At 44.5% G+C, this 21564-nt stretch overlaps 1 protein-coding gene across 1 annotated transcript in view; it reads right to left on the reverse strand.

Annotated features, from left to right (window-relative positions):
• The window catches only part of PNCK (pregnancy up-regulated nonubiquitous CaM kinase), a 150640-nt gene that overhangs the window by 89987 nt on the left and 39089 nt on the right, over positions 1-21564 (reverse strand). The window contains exon 2 of the mRNA XM_073600169.1: positions 11573-11675. Within this exon, the coding sequence (XP_073456270.1) occupies positions 11573-11649 (77 nt within the window). The 5' untranslated portion in view covers positions 11650-11675. The remainder of the gene's footprint in view (positions 1-11572; positions 11676-21564) is intronic.

The following is a 21564-nucleotide window of genomic DNA, read 5'->3' on the forward strand; positions in this document are numbered from 1 at the left end:
AATTTTTTTTCTGGTCTTTCTTTATTTTCAAAAACAAATGAGAGCTGCAAAATACTCACCATGCCTCTCAGCAAATAGCTTGGGGTGTCTACTTTCCAAAATGGGGTCATTTGGGGGGGGGTTGTGCCATCTTGGCATTTTATGGCCTTCAAAACTGTGATAGGTAGTGAGGAGTGAAATCAAAAATGTATGCCCTTAGAAATCCTGAAGGTGGTGCTGGGTTTTCGGGGCCCCGTACGTGGCTAGGCTCCCAAAAAGTGCCACACATGTGGTATCCCCGTACTCAGGAGAAGCAGCTGAATGTATTTTGGGGTGCAATTCCACATATGCCCATGGCCTATGTGAGCAATATATCATTTAGTGACAACTTTTTGTAAATTTTTTTTTTTTTTTTTTTTTTTGTCATTATTCAATCACTTGGGACAAAAAAAATAAATATTCAATGGGCTCAACATGCCTCTCAGCAATTTCCTTGGGGTGTCTACTTTCCAAAATGGGGTCATTTGGGGGGGGTTTGTACTGCCCTGCCATTTTAGCACCTCAAGAAATGACATAGGCAGTCATAAACTAAAAGCTGTGTAAATTCCAGAAAATGTACCCTAGTTTGTAGACGCTATAACTTTTGCGCAAACCAATAAATATACGCTTATTGACATTTTTTTTACCAAAGACATGTGGCCGAATACATTTTGGCCTAAATGTATGACTAAAATTTAGTTTATTGGATTTTTTTTATAACAAAAAGTAGAAAATATCATTTTTTTTCAAAATTTTCAGTCTTTTTCCGTTTATAGCGCAAAAAATAAAAACGGCAGAGGTGATCAAATACCATCAAAAGAAAGCTCTATTTGTGGGAAGAAAAGGACGCAAATTTCGTTTGGGTAGAGCATTGCATGACCGCGCAATTAGCAGTTAAAGCGACGCAGTGCCGAATTGTAAAAAGTGCTCTGGTCAGGAAGGGGGTAAATCCTTCCGGGGCTGAAGTGGTTAAAGAGTTATAATTCCTAAAGCCCTATTCCAGGTATTTCACACTGTGTGCAGGGAACTTTCCACAATATTGGTCCTAAAGATAGGCATCTTAGACTTCCCCTCATGAAGGTTGTCACAAGGACCAGTTGGCATTGATGTGGCTTCTCTCCCCATAAAAGTCAATGATAATGTAAAAGTTTGCAGCTGAGAAGGAAATTAAAAGAAAGTCAAAATTCCCCCTGAAGGAGTTCAGGGAAATCTCAGAAGCCTATTACATTCAAGTAGAATGCACCTAAAATTAGACTGCATTTGCTCATTATACAAGCCCTTAGCCACATACGGCCTCCAAGCTGTAGGGAAGACATTTGGCATATAACCAAACCTAAGATCAGGAGAATTTACTCCAAGGGGAGTAGGAAGATCCACAGCAGAGAGTTACCTGCTGAAGTGGGTCTGGTCAGAGTCTGCAATCATATCTTTTGCTCTTAAGGTGGCCATAGACCACAGATGAACGGATTCCTCCATCCACAGGTGGATAGAAGAATACTTCCTGCTGAGGCATTAGACTTGATTTACTAAAAGCAAATAGACTTTGCACTCTGCAAGTGCAATTGCTCCAGAGCTTAGTAATTGAGTAATGCTTCCCTTTACGAAGAGTACCCACCAAGCACATGCAAGGGTAATTTAAAAAAAAAACAGTATTTTTGCTTGCACATGATTGAAGTGGATGATTGAAGTCAGCCAAGATTCTACTCTTTTACTAAGCTCTGGATCAAATGCAATTGCAGAGTACACAGTCTATTTGCCTTCAATAAATTAACCCCACTGTATTCCGACATTCGAATTCTGGCAAAGGGGGATGGCCATAAATGGATCAAATTTGTCCGGGCCATGCTGAACTGGCCAAATTTCGATCCATCTGTGCCCAGCTTTACTTAACCTTTTTGTCCCAGAGGAACCCTTGAAATAATTTTCAGTTCTTTAGTAACCCGGCTAAAATCAATTTATTGAGAGTTAGTGAGAAAAATGCTCCTTATATTGGTGGCCATTGGGGAAGAATGCTCCTTACACTGGTGATCAGTGAGAAGAATGCTCCTTACACTGGTGATCAGTGAGAAGAATGCTTCTTACATTGGTGATCAGTGAGAAGAATGTTCCTTACATTGGTGATCAGTGGGAAGAATTTTCCTTACATTGGTGGTCAGTTGGAAGAATGCTCCTTACATTGGTGGTCAGTGGGAAGAATGCTCCTTACATTGGTGGTCAGTGGGAAAAATGTTCCTTACATTGGTGGTCAGTGGGAAGAATGCTCCTTACATTGGAGGTCAATGGGAAGAATGCTCCTTACATTGGTGATCAGTGGGAAGAATGCTTCTTACATTGGTGATCAGTGGAAAGGATGACCCTTACATTGGTGGCCAGTAGGAAGAATGTCACTTACACTGGTGGTCAGTGGGAAGAATGCTCCTTACACTGGTGGTCAGTGGGAAGAATGCTCCTTACATTGGTGGTCAGTTGGAAGAATACCACTTACATTGATGGACAGTGAGAAGAATGCTCCCTACATTGATGATCAGTAAGAAGAATGCTCCTTATATGCGTGGACAGTAAGAAGAATGTTCCTTACATTGGTGGACAGTGGGAAGAATGCTTCTTACATTGGTGATCAATGGAAACGCTGACCCTTACATTGGTGGCCAGTAGGAAGAATGTCACTTACATTGGAGGTCAGAGGGAAGAATGCTCCTTGCTTTGGTGGTCAGTGGGAAGAATGCTCCTTGCATTGGTGGTCAGTTGGAAGAATACCACTTACATTGATGGACAGTGAGAAGAATGCTCCCTACATTGATGATCAGTAAGAAGAATGTTCCTGACGTGGGTGGACAGTGGGAAGAATGTTCCTTACATTGGTGTACATTAAGAAAAATGCTATTACATTGGTGGATGGTGGGAAGAATGTTACTTGCAATGATGGTCAGTGGAAAGTAAACCCCCCTTTCAGTTATAGTCAGAAGGCCAACTTTACAGACCGATAAAAAGATCAGTGGTGTCATGTCTCTAACTCTGCCAAGTGGCGTTGACCCCTGAACTATGCAGACATCATGGGCAGGGGGCTTGATGATCCTCTATCAACTTCTGGAGGAACCATAGGGTTCCACAGAACCCTGGTTGAGAATGACTACTATAGCACTGTTTTTAGCAATCCCTGGGCTGTTAAGCTTGCATTGTTATAGAAGAACATAAACTGTAGGCTCATAACCCCTAAGCACTGCCCCACAATTCATAAAAGATGTGTCAGCTGGCTGTGCAAACCCCTTCAGAAATAAATTGTTTATTTTGCATAGGACTTGGAGATGTTTAGAGATCAGCATGCCAAGTTGCATGCACCAGGGATTTCTATGTCCAATATAAAAGACTACAGTTCTTCCATAAAGTGGACCTTCACCCTCCCTACCCATTTTCTATCAATCTGCTACTACTACATTCCCCCTTACAATTGTAACTTCTGAATACATTTTTTAACCTAGGCGAGAATGACATATGCAGTAGCCCAGGAGGCCTAGGAGCATCCTATTGCGCATGTGCCAGGGGTGGGACAGACTTCCCAATCTTATGAGCACTGCGATTGGCTGTCACAACGATTACATGATTGGAAGCCCATCCTACACGGATCCCACTCATGGCAAGAGACCAGGAGAATGACTTCTCACTGACTTCTGATGGTGGTTGGGGGGTGTCTCTTCCTGGTTCTTGCAGCCTGATGACTGGCAGCAGTCAGTGCATGCACATCCCAGAAGAGATATCTGCCGTCTGATGGCATCACAGATCGTTGGACATGTGAGTTTGTTTTTGTGGATAATCCAGTAAAAAAGATACAAGAGCAGGGAAAAAACACGGGGGGAGGGGTTTGGGGTTTAAAGTTTCTATTTAGCTTTTTGCCGCCCACAAAATTCATATATGCGGCAATAAGGTGGGCTTTAGTGCCCACAAACTGCACATATGCATCCAAGGATGGCTGCGATTCCTGTGCTGAGAATTCCCTCACTGCCCAGCATAGTGACCAAGCTGTCATAGACAGCTCCTGGTCTCTTGTCATGAGTGGGATCCGTGTAGGATGGGCTCGCAATCATGTAACCATTGTGACAGCCAATCGCAGTGCTCATAAGATTGGGAAGTCTGTCCCACCCCTGGCACATAGACCCACTTTAACAGACGGCGGGGCTGGACGGAAGGGAGTTAACCATCTCTGATCTTGGTATTTTAATTTGAAAATAATAACTCCACACTGTTTTTTCTTTCTTTATAGTAACGGCTCTCCGGCTTGTTTTCCGTAGTGTGGATGTTTCTCGCCGTTGCCAGGACAACGTTCCCAGTCACATTCCAATACGTTTGTATGGTGAAATAATTGTCATTCCACTCATGTAATATTATGCCAAGGGTTATCATAACACTAAATTGTACACTGCTTTTTTTTTCTTTTCTTTTTTCTTCCTTTTTATAACATGAAAATTCCAGTTTACCAGCCCCAGAGGACATGGAATCTGATCTTGACTACATCCATGGTGCTTACATGAAGATGGCTGAAAGAAATTATCAGTAAATGACTCAGTTTTCTAGGAAAAAAAAAAAATTAAGCACATATTTTGAGAAATAACTTAATCAGTTGCATATGTTTATTTACTAGCTGTTCTATATTTTTGTTATGCATTTCATATACAGATATGTAAATTCTCACCCTAGTGGTCATCCCTAAATGTAGAGGGGCATACTGCTCAGTGTGCTTTGGTGTGCCACCTGTTCTCTGCCCCCTTTCTCCATGCACCAATGTTGACATGGAGAGTGCCCCGCACATGCATGGCCATTCACTTGCTTTCCTGCAGCTGAGGGTGGGCCTACTATGGGACATCTGTTGTCAGCTGTCCCTCCTCTACACTGAAGCCGATGCTGGGAGTTGATCATGTGACCGGACCAGAGCGCCCTAAAAATATGTATAGACATCTTTTCTTTACAGGGTAGTTAGTATAGACCTTAGAATGGATAGTACCAGGTATAAACTCAGCTAGTATTTGACTGGACTTCTACTTTGAAGGCCAACTCCTGGATTCAAAACAGAAGACTCAACCACTTACCCAAGCCTCCCTTCACATGCTAAATTTTATAACATGTTTTTAATCATAAAAAAGCAAACCAACCCGGAGTTTGGCTTTAACAACTACTAAGAAAAAACTTTATACAGTCACTCTCTATGCTCTATGGTTCAACTGCCAGAAGTGTAAATCCAAGGCACCGGAATTCAACCTCCTTCTATAAATGAAATGGAGTGCTGAACTGACCCATCTGCAGCATTTAGAGAAACCGATAGCAGAACACCATGAAATATACTTTGCCTACAACCATTCTCAATCAGGGTTTTGTGGAACCCTCAGGTCCCTCAAGAGGATGCTAGGGGTTCCTTGAGAAGGAGCTGATTAACCTCCAATCTGATGGTTCCTGTATAGTTGGCAAGGCCAACACCACTTGGCACAGTCAGCGGCATGACACTTTTTAGTTATCTGTAACTATGGCATTTTGACCACAACTGTAAAAGGGGCATTCTTCCCACTGACCACCAATGTAAGGGCTATTTTTCAACACTGGCCACCAGTGTAAGAGGCTTTTTTCCCACTGACCACCAATGTAAGGGCACTTTTTCCACTGACTACCAGTGTAAGGGCTATTCTTCCCATTGGTCACTATTACTAATGTAAGGAATATTCTTCCCACTGATCAGCAATGTAAGGAACATTCTTCCCTCTGACCACCAATGTAAAGGGCATTCTTCCTAGCGACTATCGGTGCAAGAGATATTCTTCCCACAGGCCACCAATGTAAAGTCCAGTCTTTCCTTTGGCCACCAATGTAATGGGCATTCTTCCCACTGATCACCAATGTAAGAAGAGTTCTTTCTACTGACTACCAGTATGAAAGACGTTCTTCCCACAGGCCACCAATGTAAAGGCCAATCCTCCCTCTGGCCACCAATGTAAGTGACATTCTTCCCAATGGTCACCAATGTAAGAAGCATTCTTCCCACCGACCCTCAATGTAAGGAGCATTATTCCCACTGACCACCAATGTAAGGGGCATTCTTCCCACTGACCATGAATGTAAGGGACATTCCCTCTTGCCAAGGTGCTGGTTGATGGAAGACTTTTCTGTAGCTACTTTCAAAATTAAGTAAATTTTTATTTTTATTTACATGTTAAAAGACCACACTTCCTTCTTAAACATCTTTGATCTTGGAATTTTTATTTGAGAAAGAAGAACTCCATGCTACATTTTTCTTTATAGTAACGGATCTCCAGCCTGTTTTGAGTAGCGTGTATGTTTCTTGCTGTTTCCAGGACAACGCCTTGTTTCCGGTCACATTCTGATATGTTTGTATTGTGATATAATTGTCATACCGCTCTTGTGATTTTATGCCAAGGGTTATCATAGCAATGAATTGTACCATGGTTATTTTTTTTTTTCTTTTTATAACATGAAAAGTCCACTTTTGTTCCCAAAGGACACTGACTCTAATCTTGACTGCAGACTACATCTGCTGCACTTAAAGCAGACCTTCCATGACAAACAGAAGGTCTGTTTTTTTACCAGACCCCTGCACCCCCAACACAATTCGCACACAGGGAGTGTATGGTTTTCAATCAGTTAGGCAACTCATAGACCTCCATAGTGAGATTGAGAAGTATTGTATAGAACTGGCTCCCTAGGCCTCCAATAATCAAAGTCCTGGCTTCCAAAAAGCAATGTCCTGGCTCCCCAGGCTTCCCATAAGCAAAGTCCTGGCTCCCTAGGCTTCCGACAAGCAATGTCCTGGCTCCCTAGGTTTCCAATAAGCAAAGTCCTGATTCCCTAGGCTTTCTGACAAGCAATGTCCTGGCTCCCAAGGCTTCCCATAAGTAAAGTTTTGGCTTCCTATGCTTTCAATAGCAAAGTCTTGGCTTCCCAGGCTTCCGATGAGCAAAGTCAAGGCTTTGTAGGCTTCCGATATGCAATGTCTTGGCTCCTAGGCTTCCAATACGCAATATCCCTAGGCACAAGGCATGCATTAGGGAAAGATTTTCTAGTATGGGCACTTCGGCCTTAGTTCCATCCTCCATCATGCCTCCATGTAATTCCGATACACAATGTCCTGGCTCCCTAGGCTTCCAATACGCAATATCTTTGCTCCCTAGGCTTCCGAAAAGGAAAGTCATGGCCCCCTAGGCTTCCAATAAGCAAAGTCCTGGCTGCCAAGCCTCCTGCTAAAAAAAAGTCCTGGATCCCTATGCTTTTGATAAGCAAAATCCTGGCTCCCTAGGTCTTGGATAAGTAACAAACTGGCTACCCAGGCTTCCGATAAAAAAAGTCCTGGCTCCCTAGGCTTTCAATAAGCAAAGTCCTGGCCCCCTAGGCTTCCAATCAGCAAAGCCATAGCTTCCTAGGCTTCTGATAAGCAATGTCCTGTCTACTCAGGCTTCCATTAAGCAAAGTCCTGGCTCCCCAGGCTTCTAATAAGCAAAGTCCTGGCTCCCAAGGCTTCTGGTAAACAAAGTCCTGGCTTTGTAGGCTTTCAGTATGCAAAGTCCGGCTCTCTAGGCCTACCATAAGCAAAGTCTTGACTCACTATGCTTCCGATAAGCAAAGTCCTGGCCTGCCCTCTCCTGCAGTTTACTGTTGGTCAGTGTCAGGGCCAGCATAATTGGTTCTTAGCATGCTGGTGGCTGGCCGGCACAGAGTCATTGGTAGCTTGGACCAACCACACTGCCTGTGCCATAACAACAGGCCTAAACATGCACAGGGCATGCATTTAGAACAGATTGTCTAGTTTGGGCACCTCAGGCTCAGTTCCATCCTCCACCATGCCTCGATGTGCTTCCGATACGCAATGTCCTGGCTCCCTAGTCTTTTGATATGCAATATCTGGGCTCCCTAGGCTTCCGAAAAGCAAAGTCAGGGCCCCCCAGGCTTCCAATAAGCAAAATCCTGGCTCCCTAGGCTTTCGATAAGCAAAGCAAAGTCTTGGCTCCCTAGGCTTCCAAAATGCAAAATTCTGGTTCCCTAGGCTTTTGATAAGCAAAGTCCTGGCTCCCTAAGCTTCCAATATGCAAAGTCTTGGCTTCCTAGGATTCAGATCAGCAAAGCCTTAGCTCCTTAGCCTCCTGATAAGCAATCTCCTGGCTCCCAAGGCTTATGATAAACAAAGTCCTGGCTCTGTAGGCCTACCATAAGCAAAGTCTTGCCTCCCTATGCATCCTATAAGCAAAGTCTTGGCCTGCCTCTCCTGTGGCTTACTGTTGGTCAGTGTCAGGGCCAGTGGACCATACAGCAAAATTGGTTCCTAGCATGCTGGAAACTGCATCAAGTGTCAAGTGCTGCAGCTATGGACGGGTGGGGAATGATGAGACCGGGTACTACCAAAGCAGGCAGTGCTGATGTAAGGACATCGACACTTCTCTGCATGAACTACAGAGGGGACGGGGTTGACAAGACCTGTCATCTGGCTCCAAAACAAAGAGTAGTAGCGACCAAATTTATTAACAGGATACTGCGGAGAGTTATCCCCATGGATTATAAGCTTGCAGCTGAATAATTCGTTGACTGCTGATTATGATGGGTTCATCAAAAGTAAGGGAATGATGTTACACAGGAGGATAATGGGTCCGCTACTAACTTGCAGCCATTGCTAAAACACAAACATTAGAAGAAGGTACACCAGCCTAGTGCATTACTGTGAAACTTTTAATACATTTAAAAGTTAAATCCATCCAAAAGGAGAAATAACACAGGTGTAACAATAGGCAAGACACCACCAGACGCATATCCACACATACACTTGATTTAAGCCAGCCAAGCCTGCAGTCTGATGCTTGTGATAGCGTGTGTAATACCTGATCAAGCTGTCTGTTTGTCTTGATTGGATTACCTTGTTGACAACCTTGGATCAGATTTTGACTATTCTCTGAACTCTGCCTGCCTTTGACTTCAGATTTTGGCCCTGACCATTCAGAACCTTGCCTGTCTGCCATCCACAAGTACCTGTTTGCTTTGCTCAGTTTGTGCATGCCCTGGCGTGGTATCCAGGCACTATGGCATTGTGTATGAGACCTGGGGGCAACAGAGTACCGGTTGGCCTGCTTGCCTTATGGGAAAGGGGGCTGCTGTAGGTGAAGAACATAAAAGCCAGCTATAGTGTCTGACCACTTGCGTTAGGGGTAAGTGTGACAGGTCCATTTTGGTTGTTCAAGGTGGAAGATCTGTCCATTTTGGCTCCATGAAGATTGGAAAGCCAGGAAGGTTCCCATACCTGTAGTGTGGACTTTGTGCACATATATTTACTTGCATTAGAAAGGCCATGCCTGGCCTTTCTAATCTGTTGCTGGAGCCTTTATTAAAATCATAGACTTTTAGGTTTGGAAGACACTCACAGCATCTCACAATGCATTTTGCTGCCTGTGTTACCTATTATCAGGGTATAGAGCTATCACCTGGGAAAGCAGATGGCATGCCTATCTGTATACATGGTAGGCATAGGCTCCTTATGGTGGTGTACTGTTTGTGTTTGGGGGGAGTACAGGGTAACTTTAAAATCTTGCATACAAAAGGCCAGTCTTGTATGCTTATTACATAGGCAGGCTGTGCTTCATGTTCAGTAGTGCTACTTTGTTACTTTGCTACCCCTTTTTCTCAATACAAGTTTTTCAGCCTGCCCTATTGATTAAAAATAATGCACTCCCTATGTGGCTAAAAGATTTGATCTCTGTGCCTGCTTTGAAGGAATGATGAGGGCAGAAAGAATGACAGCTACAGTAACAGGATGGTTACTCAGCCAAATGAAAGTGACTATAACTTGCAGTTTACCAAACAGATGCAAAGTTGAAACAATAATGCAAAACAAGATCAAAAAAGCAAAGATCATGCATACGCTGCAGAACAACACAAAACTGATTATGAAAGCTGCACAAAACTGATTATGAAAGCTGCACAAACATGGACTCCCACCAGCAATGTCCCTATGGCCCAATCAGGGTAATGCATCTGCATTGCATAGCCTCTATAAGATTCTTTTGAAACAGAGAGTCTTGCTGAGAATCACTACTTCAGTAAAACAGTTCAGAAAACAAACAGCAACTTGTAACTATCCTCACATACAGTATCTGTCACAGTGAGGTCCAGAGTAACTCTGGTAACGCAGGCAAATGGTTGGAGGAATCCCAGGCCCTGCAAGGACATAGGGCCACCCCATTGGAATGGAAGTACCCTGGCAGCAATCAGGAGAGGGCTCTGCACAGTAGCTGGAGAAGTTCAATGCTAATAGTCTCCTGCCTGCATGCTGGTTCTGACAGTGGAGGGCCTCTCACCTGGCTGCAGATCACTTGTCCAGATATAGTAAATAAGGAAAGTACAGCATTATTGCCACTAGATGGAACTGCTGATCACAGTAAACACGTTCAGAACATAAACAGATACTTGCAATTATCCTCATAGACAGCATCCCTCAAAGTTAAGTCCAGTGTAGCTCTGGTAGCACAGGCAAATGGCCGGAGGGATCCCAGACTCTGAAAGGACATAAGGCCACCCCTCTGGAACTGCAGTACTCTGGTAGCAATCAGAGAAGGGCTCTGCACAGTAGCTGGGTATACCAGAGAACTTGAATGCTAATAGTCTCTGGCATGCATGCTGGTTCTGACAGTGGAGGACCTCTCACCTGGCTGCAGATTGTTCAGATAGAGTAAATCAGGAAAATACAGCATTAGTGCCACTAGATGGAACAACAGATCACAGTAAACATGTTCAGAACATAAACTGATACTTGCAATTATCCCTTTAGACAGCATCCCTCAAAGTGAAGTTCAGTGTAGCTTTGGTAGCTCAGGTGATTGGCCGGAGGGATCCCAGGCCCTGCAAGGTCATAAGGCCACCCTACTGGCACTGCAGTACTCTGGTAGCAATCAGGGGAGGGCCATGCACCATAACTGAGTGTAGTGAAGAAGTTGAATGTTTAATATTATCCTGCCTACTCATTGGCTCTGACAGTGAAGGGCCTCTCACCTGGCTGCAGATCACTTGCCCAGGAAGAGTAATTTAAAAAAATACAGCATTCGGGCTACTAAATGTATTTCTTTACTATGATCATCAACTCCCTCTAGTGGCCATAATGCAATAAGGTCTATTCTGTATGAATGAATAACATTTGACCTGGAGGGAAAATAGCCTAGTAACATTTAACTTTGATCTCATGCACACAGAATGAATGTACATACAGTTTCACAGGATGAATACCTCCGCAATGTTTTCTATAAATACGCCCCTTGAAGTCAATCTAGTTTTTATTTCTCATGCAAAAATTTGCACTATCCTTTTAGTTAATCAATTGAGCCCATACTTTTTCAGATTTGTGTGCAATTCTGTCTGAACATAGAAGATTGTACGGTTTGATTGTAACATGTGAGGTCAGTTTTGGTCTCCCAAGCATTTAATATCTGAGCCAGTATATACAATTCTCTGTAAGTTGGGCCTTAGGACACGTGTGAGAGCCACTTATCTAAATCTAAACTGTCTCCCTCCTTCAGATACTCACGCTCCCAGCTTCTCCTTGATGTTGTACACCATATTAATGTCTTCAGTTTTCTTCTTTCCATTTTTCCCAAGAGGCATGGCTTCAGCTCTGTGTTACCGAATACCTGGAGAAGAAACATGACAGAGAAACCCATTACATCTGGACTGTAAGCCCTTAAATATTGCACAGCCTTGAGCAGCCCTAAAATCCCCAATCCATGAACGGACTGAAAAATGAAAAGACAACTACTGTTAGTTAAAGCTCAACTCCGGGCACAAAAAAAAATATATATATATATAATTTAAATATATTCCTCAATAAAGAGAAGGAGAGTGGAGAGGATGAGGATTATTGCGGTGCCAATGCTGATCAATCAACGAAAGTTTTTTATATAAAAATATACATTTTATTACATAATATCAAAAAGACATACATGTATACAGAACAATTAAAGATTAAAATAAGAAACAAAAAGCTCTTATATTTTATAATAGGCCAGAGTAATGTGGGCCTATTGTAGTGTTAAGGTCAGGTCTTCCCTACATGTTTCGCCAAGTTATTGGCTTCCTCAGGGGAATGTCATGTGACCAATATTTAAGAAATAGCTCTATGAAAGAAACAAGGGAACAAAAAATAAGAAACATAATATAAATACAATAAAACAGATATATAATAGAAACATGCTGCCAGATATGGAGATAAATGACTTGACAATGCGAGTACAACCCACCCCCAGATAGAAAATCAACATCCCATCAGGTGCGTTGTACTCACATTGTCAAGTCATTTATCTCCATATCTGGCAGCATGTTTCTATTATATATCTGTTTTATTGTATTTATATTATGTTTCTTATTTTTTGTTCCTTTTTTTTCTTTCATAGAGCTATTTCTTAAATATTGGTCACATGATATTCCCCTGAGGAAGCCAATGCCTTGGCGAAACATGTAGGGAAGACCTGACCTTAACACTACAATAGGCCCACATTACTCTGGCCTATTATAATATATAAGAGCTTTTTGTTTCTTATTTTAATCTTTAATTGTTCTGTATACATGTATGTCTTTTTGATATTATGTAATAAAATGTATATTTTTTATATAAAAACTTTCGTTGATTGATCTGCATTGGCACCACAATAATCCCCATCCTCTCCACTCTCCTTCTCTTAAATTTTATAATGGGTTGAGGTGCCTTATCTAAATCTGGACTATCTGCCACTCTTCCAATATATTCCTCAATAGTCACAACAGATATAAATCTACTTTGTGTGCACCAAATACCTCTGCAAACCCAGATATTACCTTGTAAATGTAGCAATGACATAATCATGGGGCTGTACACAGCCTGTGCAGAGAGCAGGGCTATGGGAGGGGCTCAGCAGGCCCCACCCACTACAGAGAACTACAGGAGGGGGCAGGGACAAGACCAGTCACCCTGCACAAGGAGAGAGAGCAGCAGCGAGCGGTCTTTATTACAGGAAGGGAAAGTCTCACACTGGAATTCTGCACAGATCTGGAAGAAATACACAAAGCACACCGAGGTTCAAGTAAAAACACACATGACTCTTGTACTTTGCTTTAAGGCTGCCCTCAGGGTAAGCAAATATTGCCTAAGAAAGAAGGAAACAAAGCAAGAAACAAACTTCAGTACCTAAAATTGTCTATAGAACTGTTTTTACATTTCATCAGTTTAGCGTTAACTATGAATAAATATTATTATCCCTCTCTTCTTGTATTGAATTGTATTATTGCTGTATTGTTTCCCTTTACAGTGCCTTGAAAAAGTATTCATACCCCTTGAAATTTTCCACATTTTGTCATGTTACAACCAAAAACGTAAATGTATTTTATTGGGATTTTATGTGATAGACCAACACAAAGTGGCACATAATTGTGAAGTGGAAGGAAAATGATAAATGGTTTTTCAACATGTTTTACAAATAAATATGTGAAAAGTGTGGGGTACATTTGTATGGCGCCCCCCTGAGTCAATATTTTGTAGAACCTCCTTTCACTGCAATTACAGCTGCCAGTCTTTTTGGGGATGTCTCTACCAGCTTTGCATATCTAGAGAGGGACATTTTTGCTCATTCCTCTTTGCAAAATAGCTCAAGTTCTGTCAGATTGGATGGAGAGCGTCTGTGAACAGCAATTTTCAAGTCTTGCCACAGATTCTCAATTGGATTTAGGTCTGGACTTTGACTGGGCCAATTTAACACATGAATATGATTTGATCTAAACCATTCCATTGTAACTCCGGCTGTATGTTTAGGGTCCTTGTCCTGCTGGAAAATAAACAAATTTTGAAAAAAAAATAAAAAGTTTTTCATAGTTTGTTATAAAATTGGGCAAACAGGTAATTTTTCTCCTTCACTGATGTGCGCTGATGAGACTGCACTGATGGGGCGGCACTGATGGGCATTGATGGGGTGCCACTGGTGGGCACTGATGAGGCTGCACTGATAGCAAGTCCTGATGGGCACTGATAGGCAGAACTGATAGGCTGCACTGATGGGCACTGATAGGTGGCACTGATGGGCACTGATAGGTGGCATTGATAGGTGACACTGATGAGGAGGCACTGGAGGGCACTGATTGGCAGCACTGGTAGGCACTAATTGGCAGCAATGGTGGGCACAGATTTGCAGCACTGGAAGAACTGAACTGATAATCAGGACACTGATAATCAGTGCCCTGATTATCAGTGTACATGTCTCTTTTAGAGATGCCAGTTATCGACTCTCTTCTCCAATCCTCATGCTGACACAATGAGGAAAGGAGTGCTGATAATCGGCATCTATTTACCTCCGTGATCAGCTGTGATTGGACACATATGATCACTCAGTGTCCGGGGAACCCTGCGATTACAGAGCATGCCACCTGTGCCCCACCATTCGGCTATAGCATGGTCGGTAAGTGGTAAATATAAAATAATATTAATGTAATTTATTTATCAATATTAAAATATTAATATAAAATATTTCAAACATGCATATTGTGAGGGACCTTCCGGCACCCAGCCTGGGTGCCTCTGTCAAGATACAGCTTCCTCCACTCTGGACCCAATAACCAGGTATTATAGCTGAATATTGCACCCAAGAACTAGATGACACTAGCTTAGGTGCAAACTGGAACTCACTTTACTGTAAATTCACACAGAATATATACCACACAAGATGAGGTAAGAGCTTGATCACATTACCCTAAACAACACAAACCGTAAACAGTAATATCATTAGCACATATAAGGAACAGTTAACAGCTAACAGTGATCTAATTAACAGTAAGCTAATCAACAGCTAGCGACCCAGACAGTCCGGCACCTACATAGGAGTACATGGAACAAAGACTAGTGTGACCAGCTCATTCAATGAATATGTATAGTTCGAAATAAAACAAAAAATGTATGAAACAAAAAAAAAAGACATAAAACAAACCAGGAATGGACTTTAGGGTAAATACAAGAAAACAGTATTTTAAAAATGTAACAAAAAGGGAAATAGAACAATAACAAATAACACGGCGAATGTGGGCAGAAAAGGTCACAGCAGCCAGTGTCCATGATGCATATGATATTAATATAAAATAATATGAATATATCTTATCTATTATATAAGCATATAATAATAATTTGTTTATTATACAGGCATTTATTATTAATATAAAATAATATGAATATATGTTATTGATTAATATTAAAATATATCTTACTTGGTTAAAAAAAGGAAAACAAATTAAATATATTTTTACTTTTTTTTTTTAGTCCCCTTTTTTAAGTCTATCAGAAAACAAATTAAACGTTCCTTATAAAACGCTATTCTTGCACTTAGCCACTAAGGATGAGTGGCCTAAAAAAGTCAAATACGGGTGGCAGAGTTTTTATGTGTATACAGATCCCTTTAATATACAAAGGCAGCAGGTGGGGGCTCAGTCATTCAAAAATTAACCCCCCCCTTTTCTGTTGAAAGGGTCGCATTCGCCTGCCAAACCAGATCTATTCAACTGCATGGGGGGACCACCCTGCAATACACAGTTGCGACATGGTGGTGTGAGGAGGTGACATAAGGCCTCCTCACCGCCTGCCAAATGCCCGCTAAAGTAAGCAAGACTCAAGTTTTCTTCACATAATAAATTGTGTGAATATTTGCTTCAACCATCAGTTTATGTAAAAAGCAAATTCCGATTTCCTTTTTTCATCTTCATGCGATTGGTGAACTGAAGTGAATATTTGCACAATTTATTGGATAAAGATTGTCGACTTCTTTAGTGGATAAGCCCTAATGCGTCCATTACTGCTGTTTCCTATAACAATCAGTCATATAGACTGCCCTTATAAAGACGTGTACATACGTGATCCCCACACCTTGCAGACGTGTATTGACTCTGACAGCTGTCATGGGCTGTGAGTGGACCTCATTTATCTCTATGATGTATGGGGATTCCTGAAGGACGCTGCATGTATGAGAGTATATGTCTGCACAGCGGTGGATACCAAGTGTGTGCGGTCTTCTAGGAACTAGCAAAAGTGTTTCTATTCCAGAACAGGCAAGGGTGGGGTGCTTTGAGCATGGGGGCAGCAGGGGTTTGCAATGAAGGCGGGGAGGGGCATTGGGTGTAAAGGGGGGGTATGCTTCCATGGGTGATGAGTGAGGGCAAAGAGATGCAGTGTAGTGTTGGAGACTCAGGAGCAGGCTGGTGTGAGGCTCAGAAGCAGGTTGGTGCGGGGTTCGGGAGCAGGCTGGTGTGGGGCTCAGGAGCAGGCTGGTGTGGGGCTCAGGAGCAGGCTGGTGTGGGGCTCAGAAGAAGGTTGGTGCAGGGTTCGAGAGCAGGCAAGTGTGGGGCTCAGGAGCAGGCAAGTGTGGGGCTCAGGAGCAGGCTGGTGTGAGGCTCAGGAGCAAATTGGTGCAGGGCTCAGAAGCAGGTTGGTGTGGGGTTCAGGAGCAGGCTAATGTGGGGCTCAGGAGCAAGTTGGTGTGGGGCTCAGAAGCAGGTTGGTGTGGGGTTCAGGAGCAGGCTGGTGTGGGGCTCAGAAGCAGGTTGGTGTGGGGTTCAGGAGCAGGCAAGTGTGGGGCTGAGGAGCAGGCTGGTGTGAGGCTCAGGAGCAAATTGGTGCAGGGCTCAGAAGCAGGTTGGTGTGGGGTTCAGGAGCAGGCTAATGTGGGGCTCAGGAGCAAGTTGGTGTGGGGCTCAGAAGCAGGTTGGTGTGGGGTTCAGGAGCAGGCTAATGTGGGGCTCAGGAGCAAGTTGGTGTGGGGCTCAGAAGCAGGTTGGTGTGGGGTTCAGGAGCAGGCTAATGTGGGGCTCAGGAGCAAGTTGGTGTGGGGCTCAGAAGCAGGTTGGTGTGGGGTTCAGGAGCAGGCTAATGTGGGGCTCAGGAGCAAGTTGGTGTGAGGCTCAGAAGCAGGTTGGTGTGGGGTTCAGGAGCAGGCTAATGTGGGGCTCAGGAGCAAGTTGGTGTGAGGCTCAGAAGCAGGTTGGTGTGGGGCTCAGAAGCAGGTTGGTGTAGGGTTCAGAAGGGGTGGGACTCAGGAGCAGGCTGGTGTGGGGCTCAGGAGAAAGTTGGTGTGGGGCTCAGGAGAAAGTTGGTGTGGGGCTCAGAAGCAGGTTGGTGCAGGTCTCAGGGGCAGGCTGGTGCAGGGCTCAGGAGCAGGCTGGTGCAGGGTTCAGAAGCAGTCTGGGGTCGGACTTAGGAGCAGGTTGGCGTGGGGCTCAGGAGCAGGCTGGTGTGGGGCTCAGGAGCAAGTTGGTGCGGGGCGCAGAAGCAGGTTGGTGCAGGGCTCAGTGGCAGGCTGGTGCAGGGCTCAGGAGCAGCTTGGTGCAGGGTTCTGAAGCAGGCTAGGGTGGGGCTTAGGAGCAAGCTGGTGTGGGGCTCGAGAGCAAGTTGGTGCGGGGCTCAGGGGCAGGTTGGTGCAGGGCTCAGGAGCAGGCTGGTGCAGGGATCAGAAGCAGGTTGGTGCAGGGCTTAGGGGCAGGCTGGTGCAGGGTTCAGAAGCAGGCTGGGGTGGGACTTAGAAGCAGGCTGAGGTGGGGCTCAGGAGTAGGCTGGTATGGGACTTAGGAGCTGCCTAGTGTGGGGCTCAGAAGTAGGCTGGTTCTCTTGTGCTCCTTCATGTCTCCTCCATCAAGCAAGGAAGTACAGGATCAATGAGGACTAGGAGGGGCAGAGTGAGGATCCCTAGGGGGGGGCAGAGGGGACTATAGGGGGCAGGTGGAAGCAGAAACACAAGCCCATCTGATTGGAGGGGGTGACTTATGTGGTTACACTAGAAGTTTCCTACAATCTGATTGGTTAGTAGAGAAAGTGGTGAGAAGTGGAAGAGGAAGGAGGAAGCAGACTCCTGCAGTAGCAAAACCAAACTGACTAAGGCTTTATCCTCAATGGGATTCAAATGAAACTCTAACTTAGCTTTTATAATATTAAGGATTAATACATAAGTTAGAAAAACAGAGAAGCTTCCCAAAACTGTACGCGCATTGTCAGACTAATCCCACGGAGATCCCTGCGCTCTTCAATAATCTTATATAAGAATAAAACCGCTGGTCCCTATCCGGCCCCCCACAATTCACAAGAGATATAATAAAAAGTCATTTCATCTGCTTTCGGCAGGAAACACTTCCTTATAAACAATCCATTACATGGAATGAGAATTAGTATAAGCCGCAAACCTTATTAGAAACATATGCATAGACCGCAGACTGATAGTACAAAACAAAGCCATACACACATTCTATGTCTGAATACTATGAACTTGGAAGAACACAGCAATGATTGCCACTGCCTAGCTATCATTGATAAGCTGATCCTGAATACTAAATGGCTGAGACTGATAGGTATTTTTTCTAAGTAGAAAAATATCTGCAACCTGCCAAAATACCTACTCATGTTATGTCATTGCCTGAAAGATGACACTGTCAGAGCTGCACATATTCATCCACTAATAAGATTTTATATAAATCAGAACTCTTCTCTGATTTCTTCTTGCAACTTCATATGCCATTGCAGATATTGGCTGGACAAAAACCACTAGATCACTTTCGTCCATTGAAAAGACTGTTGCTACATTTCAAGACCCCACCAGCTGTCATAATACCTGAACAGCGGCTGCATTTCATTTGCATTTAAGCCAATAATTTTCCGTGCCGTGCCTTTAATTTTTGCATTTGATGTACGTCAGGCAAGAGGCAGCCAACAGGGCCACCAACTGGGTGAGCTAGACAAAATGTGCACAGTGTATAACCAGCTATCACACCCCATCTACACTTGTGTGGACATCAAAGTAGCATGATAAGTCGTACCCCATGTTTTCCATTTCATACGTATATGTGTGACTTAAAGTCGCAGCGGCTTCAAAGTAGTATGCACTACTTTGGTCCAATGTGAGGGCCATAGGCTTCAATATTAACCCTCAAAAGTTGCATAAAAGTCATACCTGAATGTTTTACATGCAACAGTCCGACTTTGCAGAGAGACATCCTAGTAACACCCATCCAAAGCTGCGTCAAAGTTGCAATCCAAAGTCACACAACTTAGGAGACATACGAGTGTGAATGGAGCCTTAAACTGAATTGCAAAGCACTTATTGATATTACCATTTGCTGCAAAAGGCCTATACACACATGCGAATGGGGCCATTAGCGATAATATGCGGGAGAATCAGAAGGGGTTCCCAGCAATTAGCTCCGGGTGGATACCCTATTAAGAACAATGGGAAGCTAACAGCTCCCACTGCTAATCGTGTCCGTTCACAAGTAATCAATCAGGCAGTGATTACCTGCCAATGATTGGCCCTGAATGCAGCCTGTCTGTGTCCATCCATGGATGATTATTAGCAGGTAACCACTCTATGAGTAATGACATGCGAGTGGCTGTGACTAGCTGCGGGAGCTATAAGCTTCCCATTGCTTTCAATGGGGCTTCCTGCTGGCAGCTAATCGGTGGGAACTCCCACATAATCGCTAATTGTCCCATTCGCAAGTGTGAATGGGGCTTTATACTCACATGACCACACCCCTGGGAGATCTTCGCTGTGAGTTACATGGGCAACTGTATAGCTGCCTATGCAAACTCTACTTCCCTTGATTCTTCAGTGCATACACAGAAAAATACCATTCATACCTAAAGAGACGCGATCTATCATTGAGATGGAAGGGTTCTCTATAAAGAGTAATTCCAGATAAGTAGCTGCTCTAAAAACAGAAAGTTCACTTTGTTTACCCTAATCTGAGTTCCATATAATCCTCTACAGCAAGATTTCAGAGAGCATCTCACTTGGTCACTGGGAAAGTTCTTTCTGAAAGCTGCACAAGGTAGCGCCTTCCCTCTCTGCTTCTTATATGACCCATGCAAACATCTAGTGCATGCTTAGATCTGACTAGTGGATAGAGTGCTAAGGTATTAGAATCACTGTCAAGTCTTTATTACTGTCTTAGTTAATGTCCCAATTTGGAGGATTCACAGTATCTAATTGTTCTGATCACCAATGTTACAGGGAATAAAAGTGAGGCTAAATCATATTTTAAAAGAAAAGATAACCTCTTGCTTTCTATTGAGTCTATAAGACAGGAAGTGAAGCAACATGTCCCTAATGAGACACAGATGTGTAGCACCCTCTAGTTAGGTAGGTGCTAGAGTGAGGGTTTTTCTGAACATTTTTTAGGAACATTTAGGCAGGCCTAGCTGGTGGCTAGGCCTGTTTGTTTTCATTCTGGGCTAGGAGTGGCCTAGGGCAGGGCTGGGTGACTCACAGGTGGCATCACTGTCGCCTCCCTCTTCCTTCTAGAAGATGCTAGAAGGAAGGGAGGGGAGGAGAGGTGGGGCTGCCTGGGGTATATTGAGGAGCCTTGACCAATCCCCAACTTGGATTGGCAGGGGGTAGGCCTTCTCAAATACCTGGGATCAGCCCAGCTGGGGAGGAGTTATCAGGTGTAAGAGCTGGAGTGAGAGAGTGTGGAGGCCGTCGGGGCCCACGGGGAGCTCCCCAGTCTGGGGGGGCACCCTGGGTCGGGGCTCAGGTGCATTCAGGAGGAGTGAAGAGATCTTGGAAGGAGAGGCACATGAGAGAGCAACTAGAGGGCAGCGGGAGAGAACACGTCTAATGCCGCGTACACACGGTCGGACTTTCTATCCTACTTGGTCCGGCACACTTTCCGACGGACTTTGTCCGCCAGGTGCGCCGGACTTTAAAACGGACGGACTTGCCCACACACGACCGGACTTTCCGGCGGGCTAAGTCCGCCCGTCTTTCCGACGGACTTTCGCCGGAGTTCCGGCGGACTTTCAGAATGAACGGACTTGCCCACACACGGACAAGTCCGTTCATTTTGAACGTGACTCAGGTGCGACGGGACTAGCAAAGGATGTCAATCTTGCCGCTTTTATCGGCGAGATTGACACCTTGCGAGCCCCGTCGCGGGTCATACCAGGCCCTTAGGTCTGGTATGGATTATAAAGGGAACCCCGCTACGCCGCAAAAACGGCGTGGGGTCCCCCCTAAAATCCATACCAGACCCCCGATCCGAGCACGCAGCCTGGCCGGTCAGGAAAGGGGGTGGGGACGAGCGAGCGCCCCCCCCCCTCCTGAACCGTACCAGGCCGCATGCCCTCAACATGGGGGGTGGGTGCTTTGGGGGAGGGGGGCGCCCTGCGGGCCCCCCCACCCCAAAGCACCTTGTCCCCATGTTGATGAGGACAAGGGCCTCTTCCCGACAACCCTGGCCGTTGGTTGTCGGGGTCTGCGGGCGGGGGGCTTATCGGAATCCGGGAGCCCCCTTTAATAAGGGGGCCCCCAGATCCCGGCCCCCCACCCTATGTGAATGAGTATGGGGTACATGGTACCCCTACCCATTCACCTAGGGAAAAAGTGTAAGTAATAAAACACACTACACAGGTTTTTAAAATATTTTATTAAACAGCTCCGGGGGGGGATCTTCCTCCGGCTTCGGGGGTCCCTCCGCTTCATCTTCTCCCGGCGTCCGGTTGGTTCTTCTCCGCTCTCTTCTCCCGGTGTTCCT

Source organism: Aquarana catesbeiana, linkage group LG09 (genome assembly GCF_042186555.1).
Source record: "Aquarana catesbeiana isolate 2022-GZ linkage group LG09, ASM4218655v1, whole genome shotgun sequence".
In the NCBI taxonomy this organism is placed as follows: Eukaryota; Metazoa; Chordata; class Amphibia; order Anura; family Ranidae; genus Aquarana; species Aquarana catesbeiana.